Genomic DNA, 18,332 nt, shown 5'->3' on the forward strand with positions numbered 1-18,332 from the left:
AGCTGGATCAGAAGTGGAGCAGCTGAGTGTCGAACCGGTGCCCACAGGGGATGCCGGCACCGCAGGTGGCAGCTTTTACCCACTACACCACAGAGCCAGCCCAGATCCATTAATTGTGACCTCCCATATCTGACCCCACGTGTCATCGCCTCCTTTTGGTGAGTGGAATGGTAAATCCATCTTGAGTGACAGGTGTCCCGCCCACGTCCTGCCCACTTGCTGAAGGTCAAGGGGAGCGAATCCCGGCGTTGCGCTATCGATGGGCCGTTCGACCCCGCTCCTGTGGACACTCAGGGCCACTGAGCTGTGTGTGGTCCCTGGAGAGGAACAGCACAGAACCACACGGGAGCCTGCAGGGCGGTGGGCAGGGCTGCGGGAGGCTGGGGCCCCTTCCCAGAATGCGCGTGGGAGCCCGGGGAAGCAGCACCACCAGCGGCCCACCAGGGTCCCTGCCCCTGAGCAGGATTCCCGCAACCCCAGGTGAGCTCCGCCCGCTTCCCACGACTTCTCACCACACATGTCCGGCCTCCCGCCTCCCCTGCCCCCGGGGCACAGCCTCTCTGACCCAGCACTGTCCTCTCTCCAGGTCATTGCTGGCCTGCAGCCCGGGTCCTTCTCTGGATGTACCAAGCCTCCGCCAGCAGAAGCCCGAGGCCCAACAGGACCAAGCCTGCCACGTCCACGCGGATGAGGTTCTCCAGGGTGAGGTCCTGGGCGCTGGGGCTGGGGGCGGGCACGGAGGGGTCACCGAAGCCGCGACAGACCCAGTCACCCAGGACCCCACCTCCCCGCAGCAGCCTGAGTCCTGAGCCCTGGGTCCAGCCTGTAGCTCACTCACCAGCGGGGGAGCCTGGCTGGGGCTGCGAGGGCTGCTGGGCTCCGGTCCCCCTGAGAACAGGGACGGGATAGTGAGGAGAAGGAGACCCCGCCCTGGTCCATACTCAGTGCTTCCCGGCCCCCATGTCTCGCGACGCAGCTCAGCATGGCTCTTGGGTGAGCTGCCTCCGGGTCTCTGTCGGGCTGCCCTGTGCTCCGGGGCCGCAACGGAGCTCTGCAGGGGCCGAGGCATGCAGCACCCACAGCCTGGTGAGATTCTCCCTATAGGAGCAGGTCCGGGGCCCACCCTGGGCCACAGCCAGGGCTCATTGCCCTGAGCAGCCTCAGTCCTGGTCTAGAGGCCTACAGAGCCCCCGGGGTGTGAGGCCAGTCCTGTGTGGGGCCTGTCCAGTGCTGCATCAGCTCCTGCCCCTGTGGGAGCCCGGCCTGGGGCTGCCGGCCAGGGCGCTGGGCAGACCCCGAGTCCCTGTGTGACCCTGTCAGGCCCTATGCAGGGACCACCAAGGGCCCTGCTGGGTCAGGAGGGAAGAGGGGCGGGGCTGCACACTGGCTCCGCCCACACACTTCTCCCTCCTGCCCTGCAGTCCCACCGCCCTCACTCTGGGTGTCTGGCCCAGGAGCCCAGGCCCCGCACCTAATTCCCATCTACACCTCCTCTCAGCGTTCCCTGACCTACCCAGCTCCTGCTCAGGTGTGGCTTCCTCACTGTCACCCCAGCTCCAGGGCGGCACTGGGCTCTGAGCAGCCAGCAGTGCTGAGGCAGACACAGCGGTAGCACCCCGCATACACCTCAGCCATGAGAGGGTGGAGAACTTGGCCTTGTTTCCGGGCTCCAGGGGCATCACTCTGTCCCAGGGCTCTGGGATTCCCTCTCTATACAGACGGCACTCCTGGGCCTCCAGGGTCCCCAACACCACAGGGCCCCAGGCCTGCCCAGGGCGATCACAGAGCCTGGCTCAGCCTGGAGGCTGGGTCTGGGGAGGGTCCCTGGAAGGCAACCAGAGGCTGGGTCCCAGGACCACGTCCCCTCGCAGGCCAGGACCCTCCCAGACACCCTCCTCACCAGACAGGGCTGCTGTCCCCACACAGGCTGCCCAGGGTTGCCCTTGTCCCATGGGGGGGGACCTGGCACAGTGGGGGCACGCTCACCTGCCTGCACTCGGGTCCTGGGGCCCGCACAGCCCTGGAGGAGAGCTCCCCGTGAGAGGGTTGCCCCTGCCCCTGCGCAGGTCCTCTCCTCCCGGGGCTCCTGAGCCTGGGGTCTCCAGGGAGCAGGGCCTGGCTGTGGGGTGGCGGGGGCAGGGTCCCTCCCAGAGCAGGGTCTCCCCTCCCCGTCTTCCAGTCTCCTCCAGGCAGAGCAGGACCACGAGCGCGGGGGTCATGGCGTCCTCTCCACCGGCCCCAGCACAGCGCCCGCGGCACGGACACACACCTGGTGTGGACGCTCGGAGGCCGGGTCCTCCCAGCATCGCAGGGCTGTTCCGTCCACACCCCACAGGAAGGGGCACCGCACCCACCCCAGCCAGGCCCTCAGTCCCCAGGATGGGGGCACAGGCTCCCTGCAGGGATGGGGGCCCCGCCCCCGCCCTGTCAGCCGGCTCCGCCCTCCTCTCCCCAGGGCAGGACCTAGCACCAAGGACACGGCCCTCCCTAGTGGCCCTCCTAGTGGGCTGACTCCTGCCCCGGGGTGTCTTGTCTCCGCCTTCAGTTGCTGTGCACACAGCATGCAGGATCCCAGCCCCAGGCACATTTCCCGCCAGATGTTTCGCAAGGGCCAACTTCCTTCTTGCCGTGTCCGGGCACCCCGTCCCCAGCGGGCAAAGGGCGCCTGCACGTGTAGCCGTGTGCCAGGTGTGACATTTCATGGCTGAAACTGACAGGATCCTTCCTGGAATTCCCGGGCCCAAGACTCCTGCAGGGAGCTGTGACAAATACTCGGGTGGTGGGGGCTGGCGCTGTGGCGTAGTGCGCTGGCATCCCATATGGGCACAGCTTCCTGGTCCAGAGCTGCTCTTCCAACCCCCCCCCCGCCATGGCCAGGGAAGCAGTGGAAGGTGACCCCAGTGCTTGGGCCCTGCCCCAGAAGCAGCTCCAGGCTCCTGGCTTTGGATCGGCCCAGCTCCGGCCGTTGCAGCCATTTAGGGGGTGAACCAGCGGATGGAAGACCTTCCTCTCTGCCTCTCTCTAACTCTGCCTTCCAAACACATCTGTAAGAAAACAGATTCAGATGGTGGAGAACCCTCCTACGGTTTTGTAGGTTGCTGTGTCGGAGAAAGAGGGGCCTGGATCCACAAGAACAGGTGAGTGTGGGGGAGGGGCTTCCGGGGTGGGGGCGCCCGAGCCCGGCCGCATCCAGGGCTGAGCTGCTCGGAGCCCCAGTGTCCCCGCCCGGCAGGCATCTCAGGCTCTCAGGGGCGCTGAGACAGGAGCAGGCAGTGGGCAGTGGGCGGGCAGGGACACAGTCAGCTTGAGGTGAGAGGAGGGTTGGCGGCTGGGGGAAGCAGCAGGGTCCCAGAACCCCAACCCAACCGCTGCTGGTCAGCTCCAAGCCATTGGCTGCCGCCTGGCCACTTGGGCTAAGCCTGCACAAACAGCTCCAGAGCCACCAGGCCCTGCCTTCCCATGAGGAAACCACAAATTCCACCATGTTCTACATGCATAACTGCGCCAGCTGGAAACACCCAAGAGGGCCGCCTAAAGACACCCCCGGGACGACCATGGGGTCATCCCACGAAATTTCCGTGAGGGGTCCTCCCACTCCCATCATGCACCTCCACTCCCTGACACTTCCCCTTTTTCCAAAACAGAGCCTGGAAATGAGTGGTGCTCAAGCCCCACCCAAACTCCACCCACTTTGAATATTCAATCAAGCCACATCCCAGAATGAGCACTTTGCCTCTGGCTGGCAGATGAGGCGTGGGGAGGAGGATGGGGCTGGGGACGTTGTTTCTCCCAAGGGCCGTTTGGATGTTGGCAGCATCATTCCGGGCCCGTCCTGATCATCAACTTAAAGAATTCCCTGAGTTTGAGTCGCCTGTGGCTGCCGTGGCAGGGTCTGACCACGGGACTTCCTGGTCTCCCGCGGCCTGTAGGTTGCGTGCTCCCCTCCCCTGGATGACCTGGATCGCTGAGGCCCCCATGGAGGGTTTTCTCTATGGCGTGTGTGTTGTGCCCCTGTACTCACCTCTTTCTCTCGCTCCAGCTGGCCTGATCCTGGGGTGCACTCACGAACCCTGCATTCCTGCACCCCTCGAGGCCTCCACGTGCATCCTTCCGTGCATAATGGAGGAAGAAGCCGTGAGTCCATTCTGGGGACCCCGCTGCCTGCCCCGCACGGAGCCGCCCACGAGGGGGCCGCCAGCACCCCCAGTGTTCACGTGGGCCCTGGGCGTGGCTGTGGTTGGGTTTGCTATGGGGGTGGGGACACGCGTGTGGGGGCTGCATCACCAGCAACGAGGGGCAGAGACACTGGTGTCTTGGTTGGAGGAAGCTGCAGACCAGCGGTGAGATTCAGATCCGGGAAGGGGGGGGGTGGATACGACGGGGGTGGGGTGTGATGAAATAAAGTATTCACAGGGAGTGAGCAGGTGCACGGGGACTGGGGTGGAGCTGTCTGGCGGGGTTCACGGGGTTCACAGGAGGGGACTGAGGGGCCGCTGCCCGCCCTGCTTCCACGCAGGCATCACGGGACCCCGAGGAGGGGACCCTGGACAGGGCTTCTGTGACAGCCACTGACTCAGAGGGAGTTCCCCACAGTCTGGGCATGTGGGCTGCATGAGCCCAGGCCCCGCACCCAATTCCCATCTACGCCTCCTCTCAGCGTCCCCGTGACCTACCCAGCTCCTGCTCAGGTGTGGCTTCCTCACTGTCACCCCAGCTCCAGGGCGGCACTGGGCTCTGAGCAGCCAGCAGTGCTGAGGCAGACACAGCGGTAGCGCCGCGCGTACACCTCGGCCATGAGAGGGTGGGGAACTTGGCCTTGTTTCCGGGCTCCAGGGGCATCTGTCTGTCCCAGGGCTCTGGGATTCCCTCTCTATACAGACGGCACTCCTGGGCCTCCAGGGTCCCCAACACCACAGGGTCCCAGGCCTACCCAGGGCAATCACAGAGCCTGGCTCAGCCCGGAGGCTGGGTCTGGGGAGGGTCCCTGGAAGGCAACCAGAGGCTGGGTCCCAGGACCACGTCCCCTCGTAGGCCAGGACCCTCCCAGACGCCCTCCTCACCAGACAGGGCTGCTGTCCCCACCCAGGCTGCCTGGGGTGGCCCTTGTCCCATGGGGGGGGGACCTGGCACAGTGGGGGGCACGCTCACCTGCCTGCACTCGGGTCCTGGGCCCGCACAGCCCTGGAGGAGAGCTCCCCGTGAGAGGGTTTCCCCTGCCCCTGCGCAGGTCCTCTCCTCCCCGGGGCGCCTGAGCCTGGGGTCTCCAGGGAGCAGGGCCTGGCTGTGGGCGGGGCGGGGTTCCTCCCAGAGCAGGGTCTCCCCTCCCCATCTTCCCATCTCCCCCAGGCAGAGCAGGACCACGAGGGCGGGGGTCATGGCGTCCTCTCCGCCGGCCCCAGCACAGCGCCCGTGGCACGGACACACACCGGGTGTGGACGCTCGGAGGCCGGGTCCTCCCAGCATCGCAGGGCTGTTCCGACCACAGCCCACAGGAAGGGGCACCGCCCCCACCCCAGCCAGGCCCTCAGTCCCCAGGATGGGGGCACAGGCGCCCTGCAGGGATGGGGCCCCGCCCCGCCCTGTCAGCCGGCTCCGCCCTCCTCTCCCAGGGCCAGGACCCAGCACCAAGGACACGGGCCTCCCGGAGCCGCCCCTCAGGTGGGCTGATGCGCCCCGGGGTGGGGTCGTCCCCGCCCTCAGCCCCTCCTGTGGGGTCGCAGCCCGGCCACTTCCGGAGGACGCAGGTGGGCACAGACCCGCTCCCGCCCGGCCCGGAGGTCCCGGGGCCCGACCCAGGGCGGGGGAGGCCCGGACGCCCCCTCCGCCGCGGACGCCGCTCCCACGCCCCTCAGCCACAGCTTCCCCTGACCCGACCACCCCGCTGCGGGGCCCTGAGGCCTCCCAGGACCTGCGCCGCCCCCTCCCGGGCCTGCCCTGACTCCCGGGGGAGGCGCCCTCACTGCGTCCCCTCACACACCCCTCTGCCCTGAGCCTCAGCTTCCCCGTGTGGGCGGACACGGACTCACCTGAGGCAGACTCGCGCACACACACACCAAGTCTGGATTGCGCATGCGCGTGCCGACATGGAACTGCGCAGGCGCACACCGCCACTGGGCTCGGGGACACAGCCTGACACGTGACTGTACAGGTGCATTAGATAGGACTGCGCATGCGTATGATGAAACACTACAGCGCACTCACACTCTGACATGCTGCGCTCACATGTCACTGAGGGGAGTGCGTGCTGCTTTGCCGCTGTCTCTGTAGAGGAAGAGTGCCGGTCCTTGTAGGAAACGTGAACCCTGACTGCTGCTCTGTGGGGCCCTGCAAGTCCTCGCCAGAGCAGGTGGGTGAGGAGAAGCCACAGAAGCGTCCGAATTGGGAAGGAAGAAGCCATGTCGGTTCTCTTGGCTGATGACGCCATCTTACCTAAGACTGCCTCTCTTTGCTGATGACGTCATCTTACCTAAAGACAACCCAACGTCTCAACCAGAAACTGCCCTCACTGGTCACCGTCAGGTCACAGGATCGCGGTCCACACAGTAACTCCCGTCAGCGCTCCAAGGGAGATCCACACAGCTCCACTTAGCAGAGCCCAGACCTCCAGCAGCCTGGAGTGAAACAAAACTCATGATTTACATGGAAGCACAAAAGCCCCATTTGAGCAGTGGGCAAAGGACTTGAATTGACGTTCTGGAGAGAAGATGTGATGACTGACAGGGGGATGCAAAATCACTCAGACAAAAACAGCTTTGTCTGTGTCTGATGAGCTGTGACTTCTGGTAATGTACTGAACGCCATCGATTCTTTAGTATCAAGCGACCGGTGCCTGCCTTCACCACCAACAGCCAACCGGTGTGCTCATGTCCCCTTTATTCCTCTCTTCTTATAGGAACGAGTATTCTTTGTGAGCGTTTTCTTGGGAGTCTAAGTTTATGGGAGCATCCGTCCCAGGATTTCCCCATATGACTGTTTCCGTCTCTGGTTTTGATAGCACTTTCTCCTTGCCTGATAAAACGTTCCTTTTTCCTGTCCTCGGGAACAGTGTATGTAAATTTGGGAGTGTGTGGGCAGCATGTGTATGTGTGTTTCCTACCTGCATAAATATGTGTGAGGAATTCCCATGAAGCTTTGCAGCCTGGTGTTTAGACTGAGGGAGAATGTTGGATTCCCGAGTCACGGCGTCGTCAGGTGTCAGGGCACGTTTTGGTCAGCCACAGTCGCCTGTACGCCGGCGCCCCCAACATTCTAATGAAGCTGACCGCTGCCGACCTCATCGTACTCTTGCTGTGCAGCTTCTGGGGGCAGAGTCCTAGATACGCAGGTCTGCACCACTGCAGGAGGACGCCCGGCCCCCGGTGGATATTCTCATAGGAATACAGCAGCGAGCTCTGCCGTTCCCAGCCCAGGAGTGAATGGCGGAGTTCAGAGCCCAGAGTGAAGTAGGCGCCATCATGCAGGTGTGTGCCGGGACTCCTTGATGTCCCATGACCAGATTCACCCAGCACAGGTTCCTAGAGCCGATCCCCACCAGTACAGGACATGTGGGTGGATTTACTGCAACTTCCTATTCCCATGAATTCAGTTCCTTTTATTTATTTGTTAAAGATTTATTTATCTATATATTTGAAAGGCAGAGTTACCGGAGCAGGGTGGGGTGATGTGGTCTTCCATCCACTGGTCCACTCCCCAGATGGCTGCAGTGGTTATGGTAGACCAAGCTGAAGTCAGGGGCTTGGAACTCCATCCAGGTTTCCACATGGGTGCAGGTGCCCAAGCACGTGGACTTCTCCTGCTGCTTTCTCAAGTGCATCAGCCGGGAACTGGATTCTGTGGAGCAGCTGGGACTCGAACCCGTGCTCCCATGTGGGATGCTGGCGTCTCAGGCAGCACCTTCACTCGCTGAGTCACAACGCCAGCCCAGGTTCAATTATTATTTTTCTCCCAAAGAAACCTTTCCTTTAATGAATACAGATTTCATAAGTACAACTTTAGGAATAGAGAGATTCTTCCCACACTCTCACTCCTCCTCCTCCACCCTCTCCCACTTCCAGTCCCATTCTCCACGAAGATTCATTTTCTATCAAATTCATTTTTTAAAGATTTATGTATTTAGTTGAAAGTCAAAGTTACACATAGAGAAGGAGAAGCAGAGAGAGAGAGAGAGGTCTTCCATCCACTGGTTCACTCCCCAATTGGCCACAAGAGCTGGAGCTGCACCGATCTGAAGCAAGGAGCCAGGAGCTTCCCCTAGGTTTCCCAAATGAGTTCAGGAGGCCCAGGACATGGGTCATCTTCTACTGCTTTCCCAGGCCAATGCAGAGAGCTGGATCAGAAGTGGAGCAGCCAGGACTTGAACCAGAGCCCATATAGGATGTCGGTGCTTCCGGCAAGGGCGTTTAACTGCTGTGCCACAGCGTCAGTCTCTCCAATCAATTTTATACTAAGACCAACTCTATACTACGTAAATATTTCAACAATTTGCACACACACACGTGCACACACAGTGTGGAGAACTAGTTTTACAGTTAATTCTTATAATACAACTCATGAAGATCAGAGGTCCTGCATGGGGAGTCAGTGCACAGTGATTCCTGTTGTTGATTTAACAATTAACACTCTTATGTATGATGTCAGTGATCATCCGGGGCTGTTGACATGAGCTGCCTTGGCTATGAGAGCCTTTTGGAGGCCGGCGCTGTGGTATAGTGGGTTAGGCCGCTGCCTGCAGTGCCAGCATTCCATATAGGCGTCAGTTCGAGTCCCGGCTACTCCACTTCTGATCTGGCTCTTTGCCATGGCCTGGGAAAGCAGTAGAAGATGGCCCAAGTGCTTGGGCCCTGCACCTGCATGGGAGATCCGGAAGAAGCTCCTGGCTCTTGATTTCAGATCAGTGCAGCTCCAGCCATTGCGGCCAATTGGGAAGTGAACCAGTGGATGGAAGGCCTCTCTCTCTCTGCCTCTCCTTCAATATCCATGTAACTCTGAATTTCAAATAAATAATCTTTCTTTTTTTATTTAAAGAAAGCCTTTTGAGTCTGCAAAAACGATCTGAATTTAGACAGGGCCATCAGCAAAATGGGAGTTCTCTCCTCCCTTCAGAGAAAGGCGCATCCTTCTTAGATGGCCCCTTCTTTCCACCAGGATCTCACCCACAAAGATCCTTCATGTAGGTCATTTTTTGTTTCATTTTCAGTTCTCTGAATCCTGAGGTGTTCGCTCTTCCTGTGACGACCCCCGTCCCTGAGGTCACTCTGTGTCTGCACAGGCAGGGTTCCGTCTGCTGCACGCAGAGAACAGACCCTGCTACAGAGGGGAGCGGGACTGGACGGGCATCTCTCACACAGAATCAAGCGCCCACAAGGAGGGAGAGGATGCCAGCACCAGGGGAGCCACTGAATCCCACCCCGCAGGAGGGCTCCACGGGCGAGGCCACGGGTGCGACCATGGGTGCCGGCGAGGGTGCGTAGGAGAGGGAAGCCTCGGGCGCTGCTGAGGGGACCTGGGATGGCTCAGTTGCTTCGGGAAAGAGCTTGCAGCTTCCTGCAAGAATTTAAGTGGGACCACGCTCGGACTCCCCAGTCCCGTTCTGGGCGCTGAGATCAAGGGGCTGGCGCTGGATGCAGCAGGTGAAGCCGCCGCCCACAACACCAGCATCCTGTACCAGAGCTCCAGGAGGGGTCCCGAATGCTCCACTTCCGATCCAACTGACCTGAAGCCAGGAGCCAGGAGATTCTTCCGGGTCTCCTTCGTGGGTGCAGGAGCCCCAGCACTTGGGCCATCCTCTGCTGCTTCCCCCAGCTGCACAGCAGGGAGCTGGACTGGAGGCAGAGAGGCTGAGACTCCTACTGGTGCTGCACTATGGGGCGCTGGTATCGCAGCTGGCGGCTTTAACCTGGGCCACGACCCCGTCTCCAGGCCCCACATTCTTTAACCTGGTCTGGGGCAGACCAGGAAACCAGTGCTCCCCAGATCCTGTGCCCACGGCTTGTCTTTGCAAGACCGAAAGAAGCCTTTGGAATCTGGAGCAAACCAGCATACGGGCCGGGATGCTTTGGGTCCGTGGGCTCAGCAGGGGTGGTCTTTGCCACCTGTGGGACGCCGGGTGGTGCTTGGGGATGCTTGTGGGCTGCTGCTACCCACGCCTCAGTGCACAAAAGGCCCTGGCCAAAACCACACCACACGGAAGGTTCCAGAAACCCTGTTACAGAATGTGACAGTGGTCCTCAACCAGGGACACTTCTGCTCCCTAGGGGGTCACTGTTGGAGACAGGTTTTGTGGCAAAACAGAACAGGAGATTTGCCACACTCAGGGCTTCAAGGTGAACAGTGGACATTAGGCGTTCACAGCACAGCTCCATCGCCCCCGCCCACTCTGAGAGCGTCTGCATCCAGCACAGGAGCCCCCCTCCCCAAGCGGCCCCTCTGCCCCCACCCTCACCCCCACCCCCTGAGTCTGCCAGTCTCTCTGTCACTAGGGATTCAACCAGTGAGATTGCACCTGGGGCAGTCAGACCCCACCCACATCGGTGAGACCTCTCCCACACAGGTTGGTGACACCCCAACCATATCGGGGAGACCCCACCAAGATAGTGAGACCCCACCTGGGACAGTGAAACCCCACCCACTATGGTGAGACCTTCCCACCCACATCAGTGAACCCCACCTAGGGTAGTTAGACCCCACCCAGGTCAGTGGGACCCCATGCACTATGGTGAGACCCCTCCCACCAGGTCAGTGACACCAAACCTATAACAGTAGGACCCCAGCCAGGACGGTGAGACCCCACTCACGTTGGTGGGACCATACCACTGTTGGTGAGACCCAGCCGGGGTGGGAGAAGCTCCGGCACTTGGGCTGTGCCAGGGCTACAGACTCCAGGGCCACCAGGTAACTCCCTTCCCCACCTCATTGGGCATAAAGGGCCTTGGAGGACGGGTTTGGGGTCCTGAGCTAGGGTCTCAGCATGAGGGGAGGAGGGAGGCCCCGGATTCAGGGAGTCCCAGGGTCCATCCCTCATCCTGGGTGATCATCACTTGACTTCCAGGGTAGCAGCTAAACGAGCCTCTGTCCATCACACAGCCTGTGGCACTCGGGTACAGCGGCAGGAAAGAGACTGGGGTCCACCCCGCAGGCCAAGGGAGGGAGAGATCAGGACATAGCGCATGACGGGAAGCAGCACTGAAGCGACCTCAAATAGTTCACGGAAACCCAAACTGCGTTGTGAGTGTGCGTGAAGTTTCAGCCGCAGCCTTGCTATGGAGGACAGGGCTGTTTGCTTTGTCAGGGGAGACCAGAGTGGGGCAGCGGTAGCTGAGCAGGTGCACACGCCAAGGAGCGGATCTGCCTCAGCAGGCCGTCACCTCCACCCCCGCCCCCCAATCCGTGCAGGTGACCCCCGCTCTGCAGCACAGCCCAGACGTCGCAGTCCATGCTGGCCTGGGCATGTGGCCGGCTCCCTCCCGGGTCCTCCATCTGCAGAGCCAGTCTTCAGCCAGGAGCCACATCAGAGCCACCAGGACCAGGACAGCCAGGCCGATCCACAGGAGGTTCTGGGCGGTGTGATCCCAGGCGGCTGGGGCTGGGGCAGAGGGGCCGCTGATGGGATGCAGCACTGCACCCACCCGCTCCTCTCCCCTCACCTCCCAGACCTTCCTCCTGCCCCCACCCCGTGTGAGCCCGGCTACTCACCGTCCTGGACTCTGGACACTGTGGTTCCGAGACGGGGTTCCCGAGAGCCTGCTGTGGGAAGGGAGGGTCGGCTTTGGCTTCCGCCTACCCAGGCTCTCCATCCTCAGCCCAGCTCCGCCACACCCCGCGGCTGTCCAAGTCTCCACCCCATGCCTCACAGGGGTCCCAGCGGCCTCACCCCGCGGGCAGGGGCCCCAGGACCCAGGCAGAAGCTGGCGTTGCACTATTGCACATGCGTCTCCATGCCTCGCACCCCGACGGGGGCTCTGCGCCCCCTCACGCGGGTCTTTCTCCACACACGGCATCAAATCCAAAGCCTGGCACTCCCCTGGGTGTCCTGAGCCAGCCCCCTCCCACCAGCCTCCTGGCCAGTCCCTTGTCACCGGGTTCCCTTCCTGACTTCCGGCACTGCTGGGTCGCCCCGTCTCTTTCTGGAAATCTCTTCGTTCTGAGAACCAATCGACTAACGGGCTCCATCAGCCAGTGTTCACCCAGATGTCTCCTGCGTGTGCCCAGCCAGGCGGCCCTGCTTAGCCCTCCAGGGTCCCCCTTCCAGGTCACCACTGCTCCTTGTGTGCGATGCCAGAGGGCTTCTAAAACTTCACAGGACACGGAGTTAAAAGAGAAGTTTATGGGGCCAGCACTGTGGTGTAATGGGCTAAAGCCTCCCCATATAGCACCAGCACCCCATATGGGCACCGGTTTGAGTCCCCGCTGCTCCACTTCTCTCCAGCTCCCTGCTAATGTGCCTGGGAAAGCAGCAGAAGATGGCCCAGTCCTTTTACCCCTGCACTTTCCATGAGCTCTCTGAACTGCCCTCATATAACACATTTCTCTCTCCTGACATCTCTCATGGACGCTCCATCCACTTCAGCCAGGACGCTTGTGCCCCAGAGACCAGGAGGTTTTTCTGGTTGATGGGCACAGCTCTATGGGTTGCCCGTCCCGTATCCAAAATGCTAGGGACCGGAAGTACTCCAGATGGGCTTGTCCTGGGATTTGGAATATTCCCATACACACAGTGAGGTCTCCTGGAGACTGCGCCCATGTCTTAAACACAAGATTCCCTGCGTGTCACGGGCCCCGGGGACACAAGCTCTGGGTAACTTCTCATCATGTCCCTAGTACACCTGCGTTCTGCATATGGACCAGCATGAGAGGGAGGGTGTGGGTTTCACTGCTGGTGGCTTGTGGGCACTGAACACCACCACACCTGGGGCACCTGCACTGCACTGTGCAGGCGGGGAAGCCCACGGCACCCACGGGCACACACAGGAAGGCTCCAGCTCTCCTGAGCGTGGAGGAGCAACCTACTCACTGGGAGCAGGAGTGGGGTCTGTGGGTTCCAGGCTGGGGTCTCCCACATCTGGAGACGGAGATGAAGAGGACAGGTCGGGGCTGGGGGCTTCCTCTGCTCCCTCCATTCTCCTTCCCTGGCCCTCTGGGGTGGACGTCCCTTCGACAGGACCCTGGGGTTTCTTTAGATGCCCAGGGAGGACATGGGAACTGGGAGCTTCCTCACCTGTGACCAGGAGCTTCACGGGCTCACTGGGGAAGGACCACACATGGCCGCTATATGCGCCAAAACACCTGTATGTGCCCGTGTGTGCCGAGGTCACAGGGCCCATGGGGAACTCCGCTGGCACCGCCCTGTGGCTGCCCTGTGTGTGGCTGGGCCAGCCTTCCTGGAGCAGGAAGAAGGTGTTGGTCACCGTCTCTAGCTGGCAGTAGAAGATCACATTCTCTCCCGAGGTCACCGTGGGCCCTGGTTGAACCCATAGGGTGGGCGTGTCGTACATTCCTGCACAAGAAGGTGGCCAGTGTCTTCCTGCCTCCCAGGCTCCACCCCTGCAACCTCAGACCCTTCTCCTCCCCCGACACCTGCCCCAGCCACAGACGCGCCCTCCCCAGCCTTGCTCCCTGGTGGATCCGCTCAGTGCCAGGAGTGAGGATCAGACTCTCTGGGAGCCGCTGTCCACAGGGGGTTCCCAGAGATTGGCCGCTAGGACCACAATGCCAGCACGGCCTGGGGCATCCGATGGCCAGGGGCCACCTCAGAGCCACCAGTCAGAGACTCGGGTGGGGCAGCCATTTGCTTATGTTTTTTTGGAGGAAACATACATAACATAGAATTCAGCATCTTAACAGCTTTAAGCTTCGCCCCGTGTCTCAACTTCTTTTGCAAGCTCAGCCCGTTCCCTCGCATGTGGTGCAGCCCACGTTTGCCACGCCTTCCCCAGGGGACACTCGGCTGCTTGCAGCTCTCGGCCCTTCTGATCCAGGCTGCGGTGACTCGGGGCCAAAGCTCTCTGTGTTTGTCACGAGCCCTCCTGCAGATCCTACCAAGTGCTTCAGTTGAGACACAGGTCCCCAGCTGTAGGGAGCGCCGTGACCCGGACACCTTCCCTCCGTGGGAGCTGCCCTCCCACAGGACAAGCCTCTCTCTCTGCCCGGCCTGCTTCTCTCCCCTGTCCCAGGGACCCGGGTGCCGTCCTCGGTAGGAGTCCTGCACCGATGCCCTGCTGGGCTTCCCTCTCCTACAGGCTCCTCCCAGAGGAAGCAGCCCCCGTTCTGACACCTGCAGAGCGTGTCCGGATGGGGCCGCCACCTGCCCCCACCACAGCCCAGCAGACTCACCGGTGACCACCAGATCCAGGGGCTCGCTGGGCTCCGACCAGAGCTCCCCGCTGCAGCAGAAGCAGCGGTAGCGCCCTGCAGTGCGCGAGGTCATGGCCGCGATGGGGAACCGGACTCCGCCCCTTGCTCCGGGTTGCTCAGGTCTCCCCCAGGCAGAGAGGCCCCCCTCGGAGCGCAGCTGGTACTCCTCGGCCCCGGGGGGCCCCTGGCACCAGATGGCTGCCGGCTTCCCCTCTGGAATCCTGGAGTCGGGCTCTGCCCAGATGCTGGGCCTGGTCAGTGCCTCTGGAAGGGAATCAGAACCTGAGTTTCCGGAAAGACCCCACCCCAGCCCCCTCCCCCGGCAACAGCCCTGCCCACTCCCAGTTTTCCCAGTGGTGGTGACTTCCTGGTGACCTGGAGGGTGACCCTGGGGCGGTGAAGGGAGGAGTCACGCTTCTGGGTGCTGATTCTCCAGCTCAGACACAGCCCTGGGAGGCAGGAACCATGGGTCATATTGCCCCCCAATCCATACCCCCGGCCTCTATTGCCCTCCCGTGCCGGGACTCACTGAGGCAGAGCAGGGCCGTGAGCGGGAATGGCATGGCACAGATTCAGGCGGGAGATGCAGCGTGGCCGGCTGGCAAGGAGCACAGCATGTGGCGGGCAAGGCCTTACGCCAGTCACCCAGGGGATGTTTTTACAGGCAGGGCCACAGCCCTCCCTCCGCCACCTGACCACGGCCCCACGACAAATCCAACCACACCTGCATCTGTTACTGGAGAAAAGCAGGGTTCTTGTCTTCACACGAGAAAGAATTCAGGTGTGAGAGGCCGGCACGGTGGCTCACTTGGTTAATCCTCCGCCTGCGGCGCCGGCATCCCATATGGGCGCCGGTTCTGGTCCTGGTTGCTACTCTTCCAGTCCAGCTCTCTGCTGTGGCCCAGGAGTGCAGTGGAGGATGGCCCAAGTGCTTGGGCCCTGCGCCCCACATGGGAGACCAGGAGGAAGCACCTGGCTCATGGCTTCGGATCAGCACAGCGTGCCGGCCGCAGCAGCCATTTGGGGGGTGAACCAACGGAAGGAGGACCTTTCTCTCTGTCTCTCTCTCTCTCTCACACTGTCTAACTCTGCCTAATAAAATTTTAAAAAAAATAAACATTTAAAAAAAAAAAGAATTCAGGTGTGAGACAGAGTAGTGGGAGGTAAAATAGCAAGGTTTATTAGGGCAGGGACATCCGTAAGGACGGATGGGCACCTCTCCAGACAGAGCCTGAGAGTGCCCAGTCGCTTGGACTGGCAGGGTGTAGTGAGGTTACATGGTTGAGTGGAGAGAGTACACCTGGGCAGGCAGGCCGATCAGCTGAGATGCAGAGGGCTGAGCGCACCGTCCAGTTGACGCCGGGGGTTTTTAAGGAGATGGGTCTTTGTCTTCACACAGCTCCTCCTGAAACAAAGGATTTTATGGCTGTAAATATTAAGAAGCTCCTATCTGAGTTTTCCCTTGAAGGTATCAGACAGGAGGAAGCCTAGCTGGCACCATCCTGGGTTCAGAGGAAGGGTGAGCAGGACCCCCTAGAGAATGGGGATCAGAGCAGGGTGTTTGAAATGCAGGTACTGGGCTGCATCTGGGAGATTGTGGCAGATTTGTCAGGCAGAAGGGGCGGGACCTCCACCTGGCAGGTTATCAGGTAGGAGGGGGCAGGCAGGATGCGAAGGCCGGGCTGCCCTGAAACATTATCGGGATGACTTTGAGATGCAGCATATGCTGGACATAGACGTCTTCTCTTTAGGCCTGTCATACACACATAAGCTCCCACCGAACTTCCTACCTAACACAACCTCAGTGTCTGTCAGCTTCAACACCACGCCGCTCCCTCCCCAGAGCTCCCGTCCATTGCTGGCCTGGGTAGCTCCTGTTGTCTCTGGATGCCACAGGGCCGGGTCTTGTGGGTTCCCAGTGCATCTGCAGCTCCAGAACAGGGGGATCAGACCGAGGGGCACAGTCATGGGGCAGCCCTGGGAGGTCACCGTGCCATCCACATGCAGGGGAGGCGAGGGAGAGAATGGGGGTTCTGTGACCCCTGCTTTAACGCCTCGCACCCGTGGAGAGATGTGGGACTCTGCACAGCACCGCCCCCCGTCTGGAAATGGGAGCACGGGCTCCATCTCCTTTCTGAGCTACAGAACCTCGAGGACCACAGCCCTCTCCCTGCAGGTGCAGGAGGGAGGGTGGGGACAGGAAGGCAGGTTTTCTGTGCTCCCTGGAAGTGATGGCGAACAAGGCCCCGCCTGTCTGCCCCGGCTCGTTCTCCCAGGGCCTGAGCACTCGCCTTGGGGGAGATGAAATGGCTGGATTTTAGAGACAGCATCGGACTGAGGCAGGGCCGCTCTGGCTCCAGGGGTCGACACCTGGGGCTGGGTTTCTTCTCCTGTCCTGTGGCACAGGGACCGGCTCTTCCCCGAGCTCCCCCAACACAAACTCTCTCCAAACACCGACCACGGAACTCGAGTCAACCCCTGGTGCCCTGAGGATGAGGCCAAAGTCCCCACGGGGTCTCCCGGGGTGGGGTCCCCTCTGGCTTTTGCGCAAGTTTCTGATTTTTTATTTTTATTTATTTATTTGTTTGTTTGTTTGTTTGTTTGTTTTTGACAGGCAGAATGGACAGTGAGAGAGAGACAGAGAGAAAGGTCTTCCTTTTTGCCGTTGGTTCACCCTCCAATGGCCGCCACAGCTAGTGCGCTGTGGCCAGCGAACCGCGCTGATCCGAAGCTAGGAGCCAGGTACCCCTCCTGGTCTCCCATTAGGTGCAGGGCCCAAGCACCTGGGCCATCCTCCACTGCACTCCTGGGCCACAGCAGAGAGCTGGCCTGGAAGAGGGGCAACCGGGACAGGATCCGGCACCCGACCAGGACTAGAAACCAGCATGCCAGCCCCGCAAGGTGGAGGATTAGCCTAGTTAGCCGCGGTGGGGTCCCTGATTTTTTATTTTTAAATTCTGAAAATGTGAGAGGCAGAGAGAGAGTGAGCGAGCCAGCTCCATCCATTGTGTCACTCCCAGAATGCTCTGATGGCTGGGGTGAACCAGGGCCAATGCCAGGGGCCATGAGCTTTATCCACACCCCCCCCACATGGGAGGCAGGAACCCAGCTGCCCAGCCGGAGACCATGGCCCCAGGACCTGCATGAGCAAGGAGCTGGAGCCCAGACGTGCAGCCGAGAATTGAACCCGGGCCTTGCATCGTGGGGCCTTTGCTTCCTCCTGAGGCCGGTTGTTCTCACTGAGGGTTCAGCTGCAGTGGGTTCTGCTCCCCGTGGAGGGGCCCTGTGCCTTTCTGTGGTCTCTCCCAGTCCCCCAGGGGTTGGGTGCCCAGCAGGGGGCAGCTCTCTGGCAGACACTGTGGGTGTGCATGTTCCCACCCCACTAGGTCAGACTCAGCTTCATGCTCTCGTGAAGGCCGCGGGTGTTGGGTTTTCAGGACTTTGCTTCCAGATCTGCAGGTGCAGGCTCCCTGCATGTGGCCGGCTGGGGTGGTGACCGGAGCTTTTCTCTGAGGGCCGAGGGTCCTGACTGCTTTCTCTCTACAGCACCCACTCTCTTTAGTTCTGTGGAGACCTTGGTTCAAAGCCCCCTCCTCAGGGACTTGGGGCGGGGTCTCTGTTTTCTGGGAGGTGGTAAACCCCATCAGGGCCCACCTCCTGGGCAGAGTCTGCCGAGTACCCGCACTTCCACTCCCACTCGAGCCAGAAGCTCTCAACTAAGCTTTCGTCTCCACCACTGGCTGCTTTATTTCCGTGCCCCTTGAGACCAGATACTTATGGAATTGTTTCTAATGTGTCTTGTTGATGTGTGTGCACATGTGTGTGCACATTTGTATGTCTGTGTGCATTTATGTATATGTGTTTCCCAGTGTGCAGGTGTGTGTATGTGTCTGCATCTGTGTGCATGTGTGTATTTCTCTGTATATTCGTGTATGTATCTGCATTTGTGTGTATACACATGTGCATGTGTGCATGTATGTCTG

The 18,332-nt window shown here is 60.8% G+C and overlaps 1 protein-coding gene across 1 annotated transcript; it reads right to left on the bottom strand.

Moving 5' to 3' along the window:
• Window positions 1-13,001: 13,001 nt before the first annotated feature.
• LOC100342854 (natural cytotoxicity triggering receptor 1-like) lies at window positions 13,002-15,414 on the bottom strand. Its single transcript, XM_070063475.1, has 3 exons — window positions 14,763-15,414; window positions 14,329-14,613; window positions 13,002-13,492 (listed from the first exon to the last, which is right to left on the bottom strand). The coding sequence occupies exons 1-3, from the start codon at window positions 14,821-14,823 to the stop codon at window positions 13,002-13,004; spliced, it is 837 nt and encodes a 278-aa protein (XP_069919576.1). The 5' UTR covers window positions 14,824-15,414.
• Between the last annotated feature and the right edge of the window lie 2,918 nt (window positions 15,415-18,332).

This window comes from Oryctolagus cuniculus, chromosome 18, assembly GCF_964237555.1.
Source record: "Oryctolagus cuniculus chromosome 18, mOryCun1.1, whole genome shotgun sequence".
In the NCBI taxonomy this organism is placed as follows: Eukaryota; Metazoa; Chordata; class Mammalia; order Lagomorpha; family Leporidae; genus Oryctolagus; species Oryctolagus cuniculus.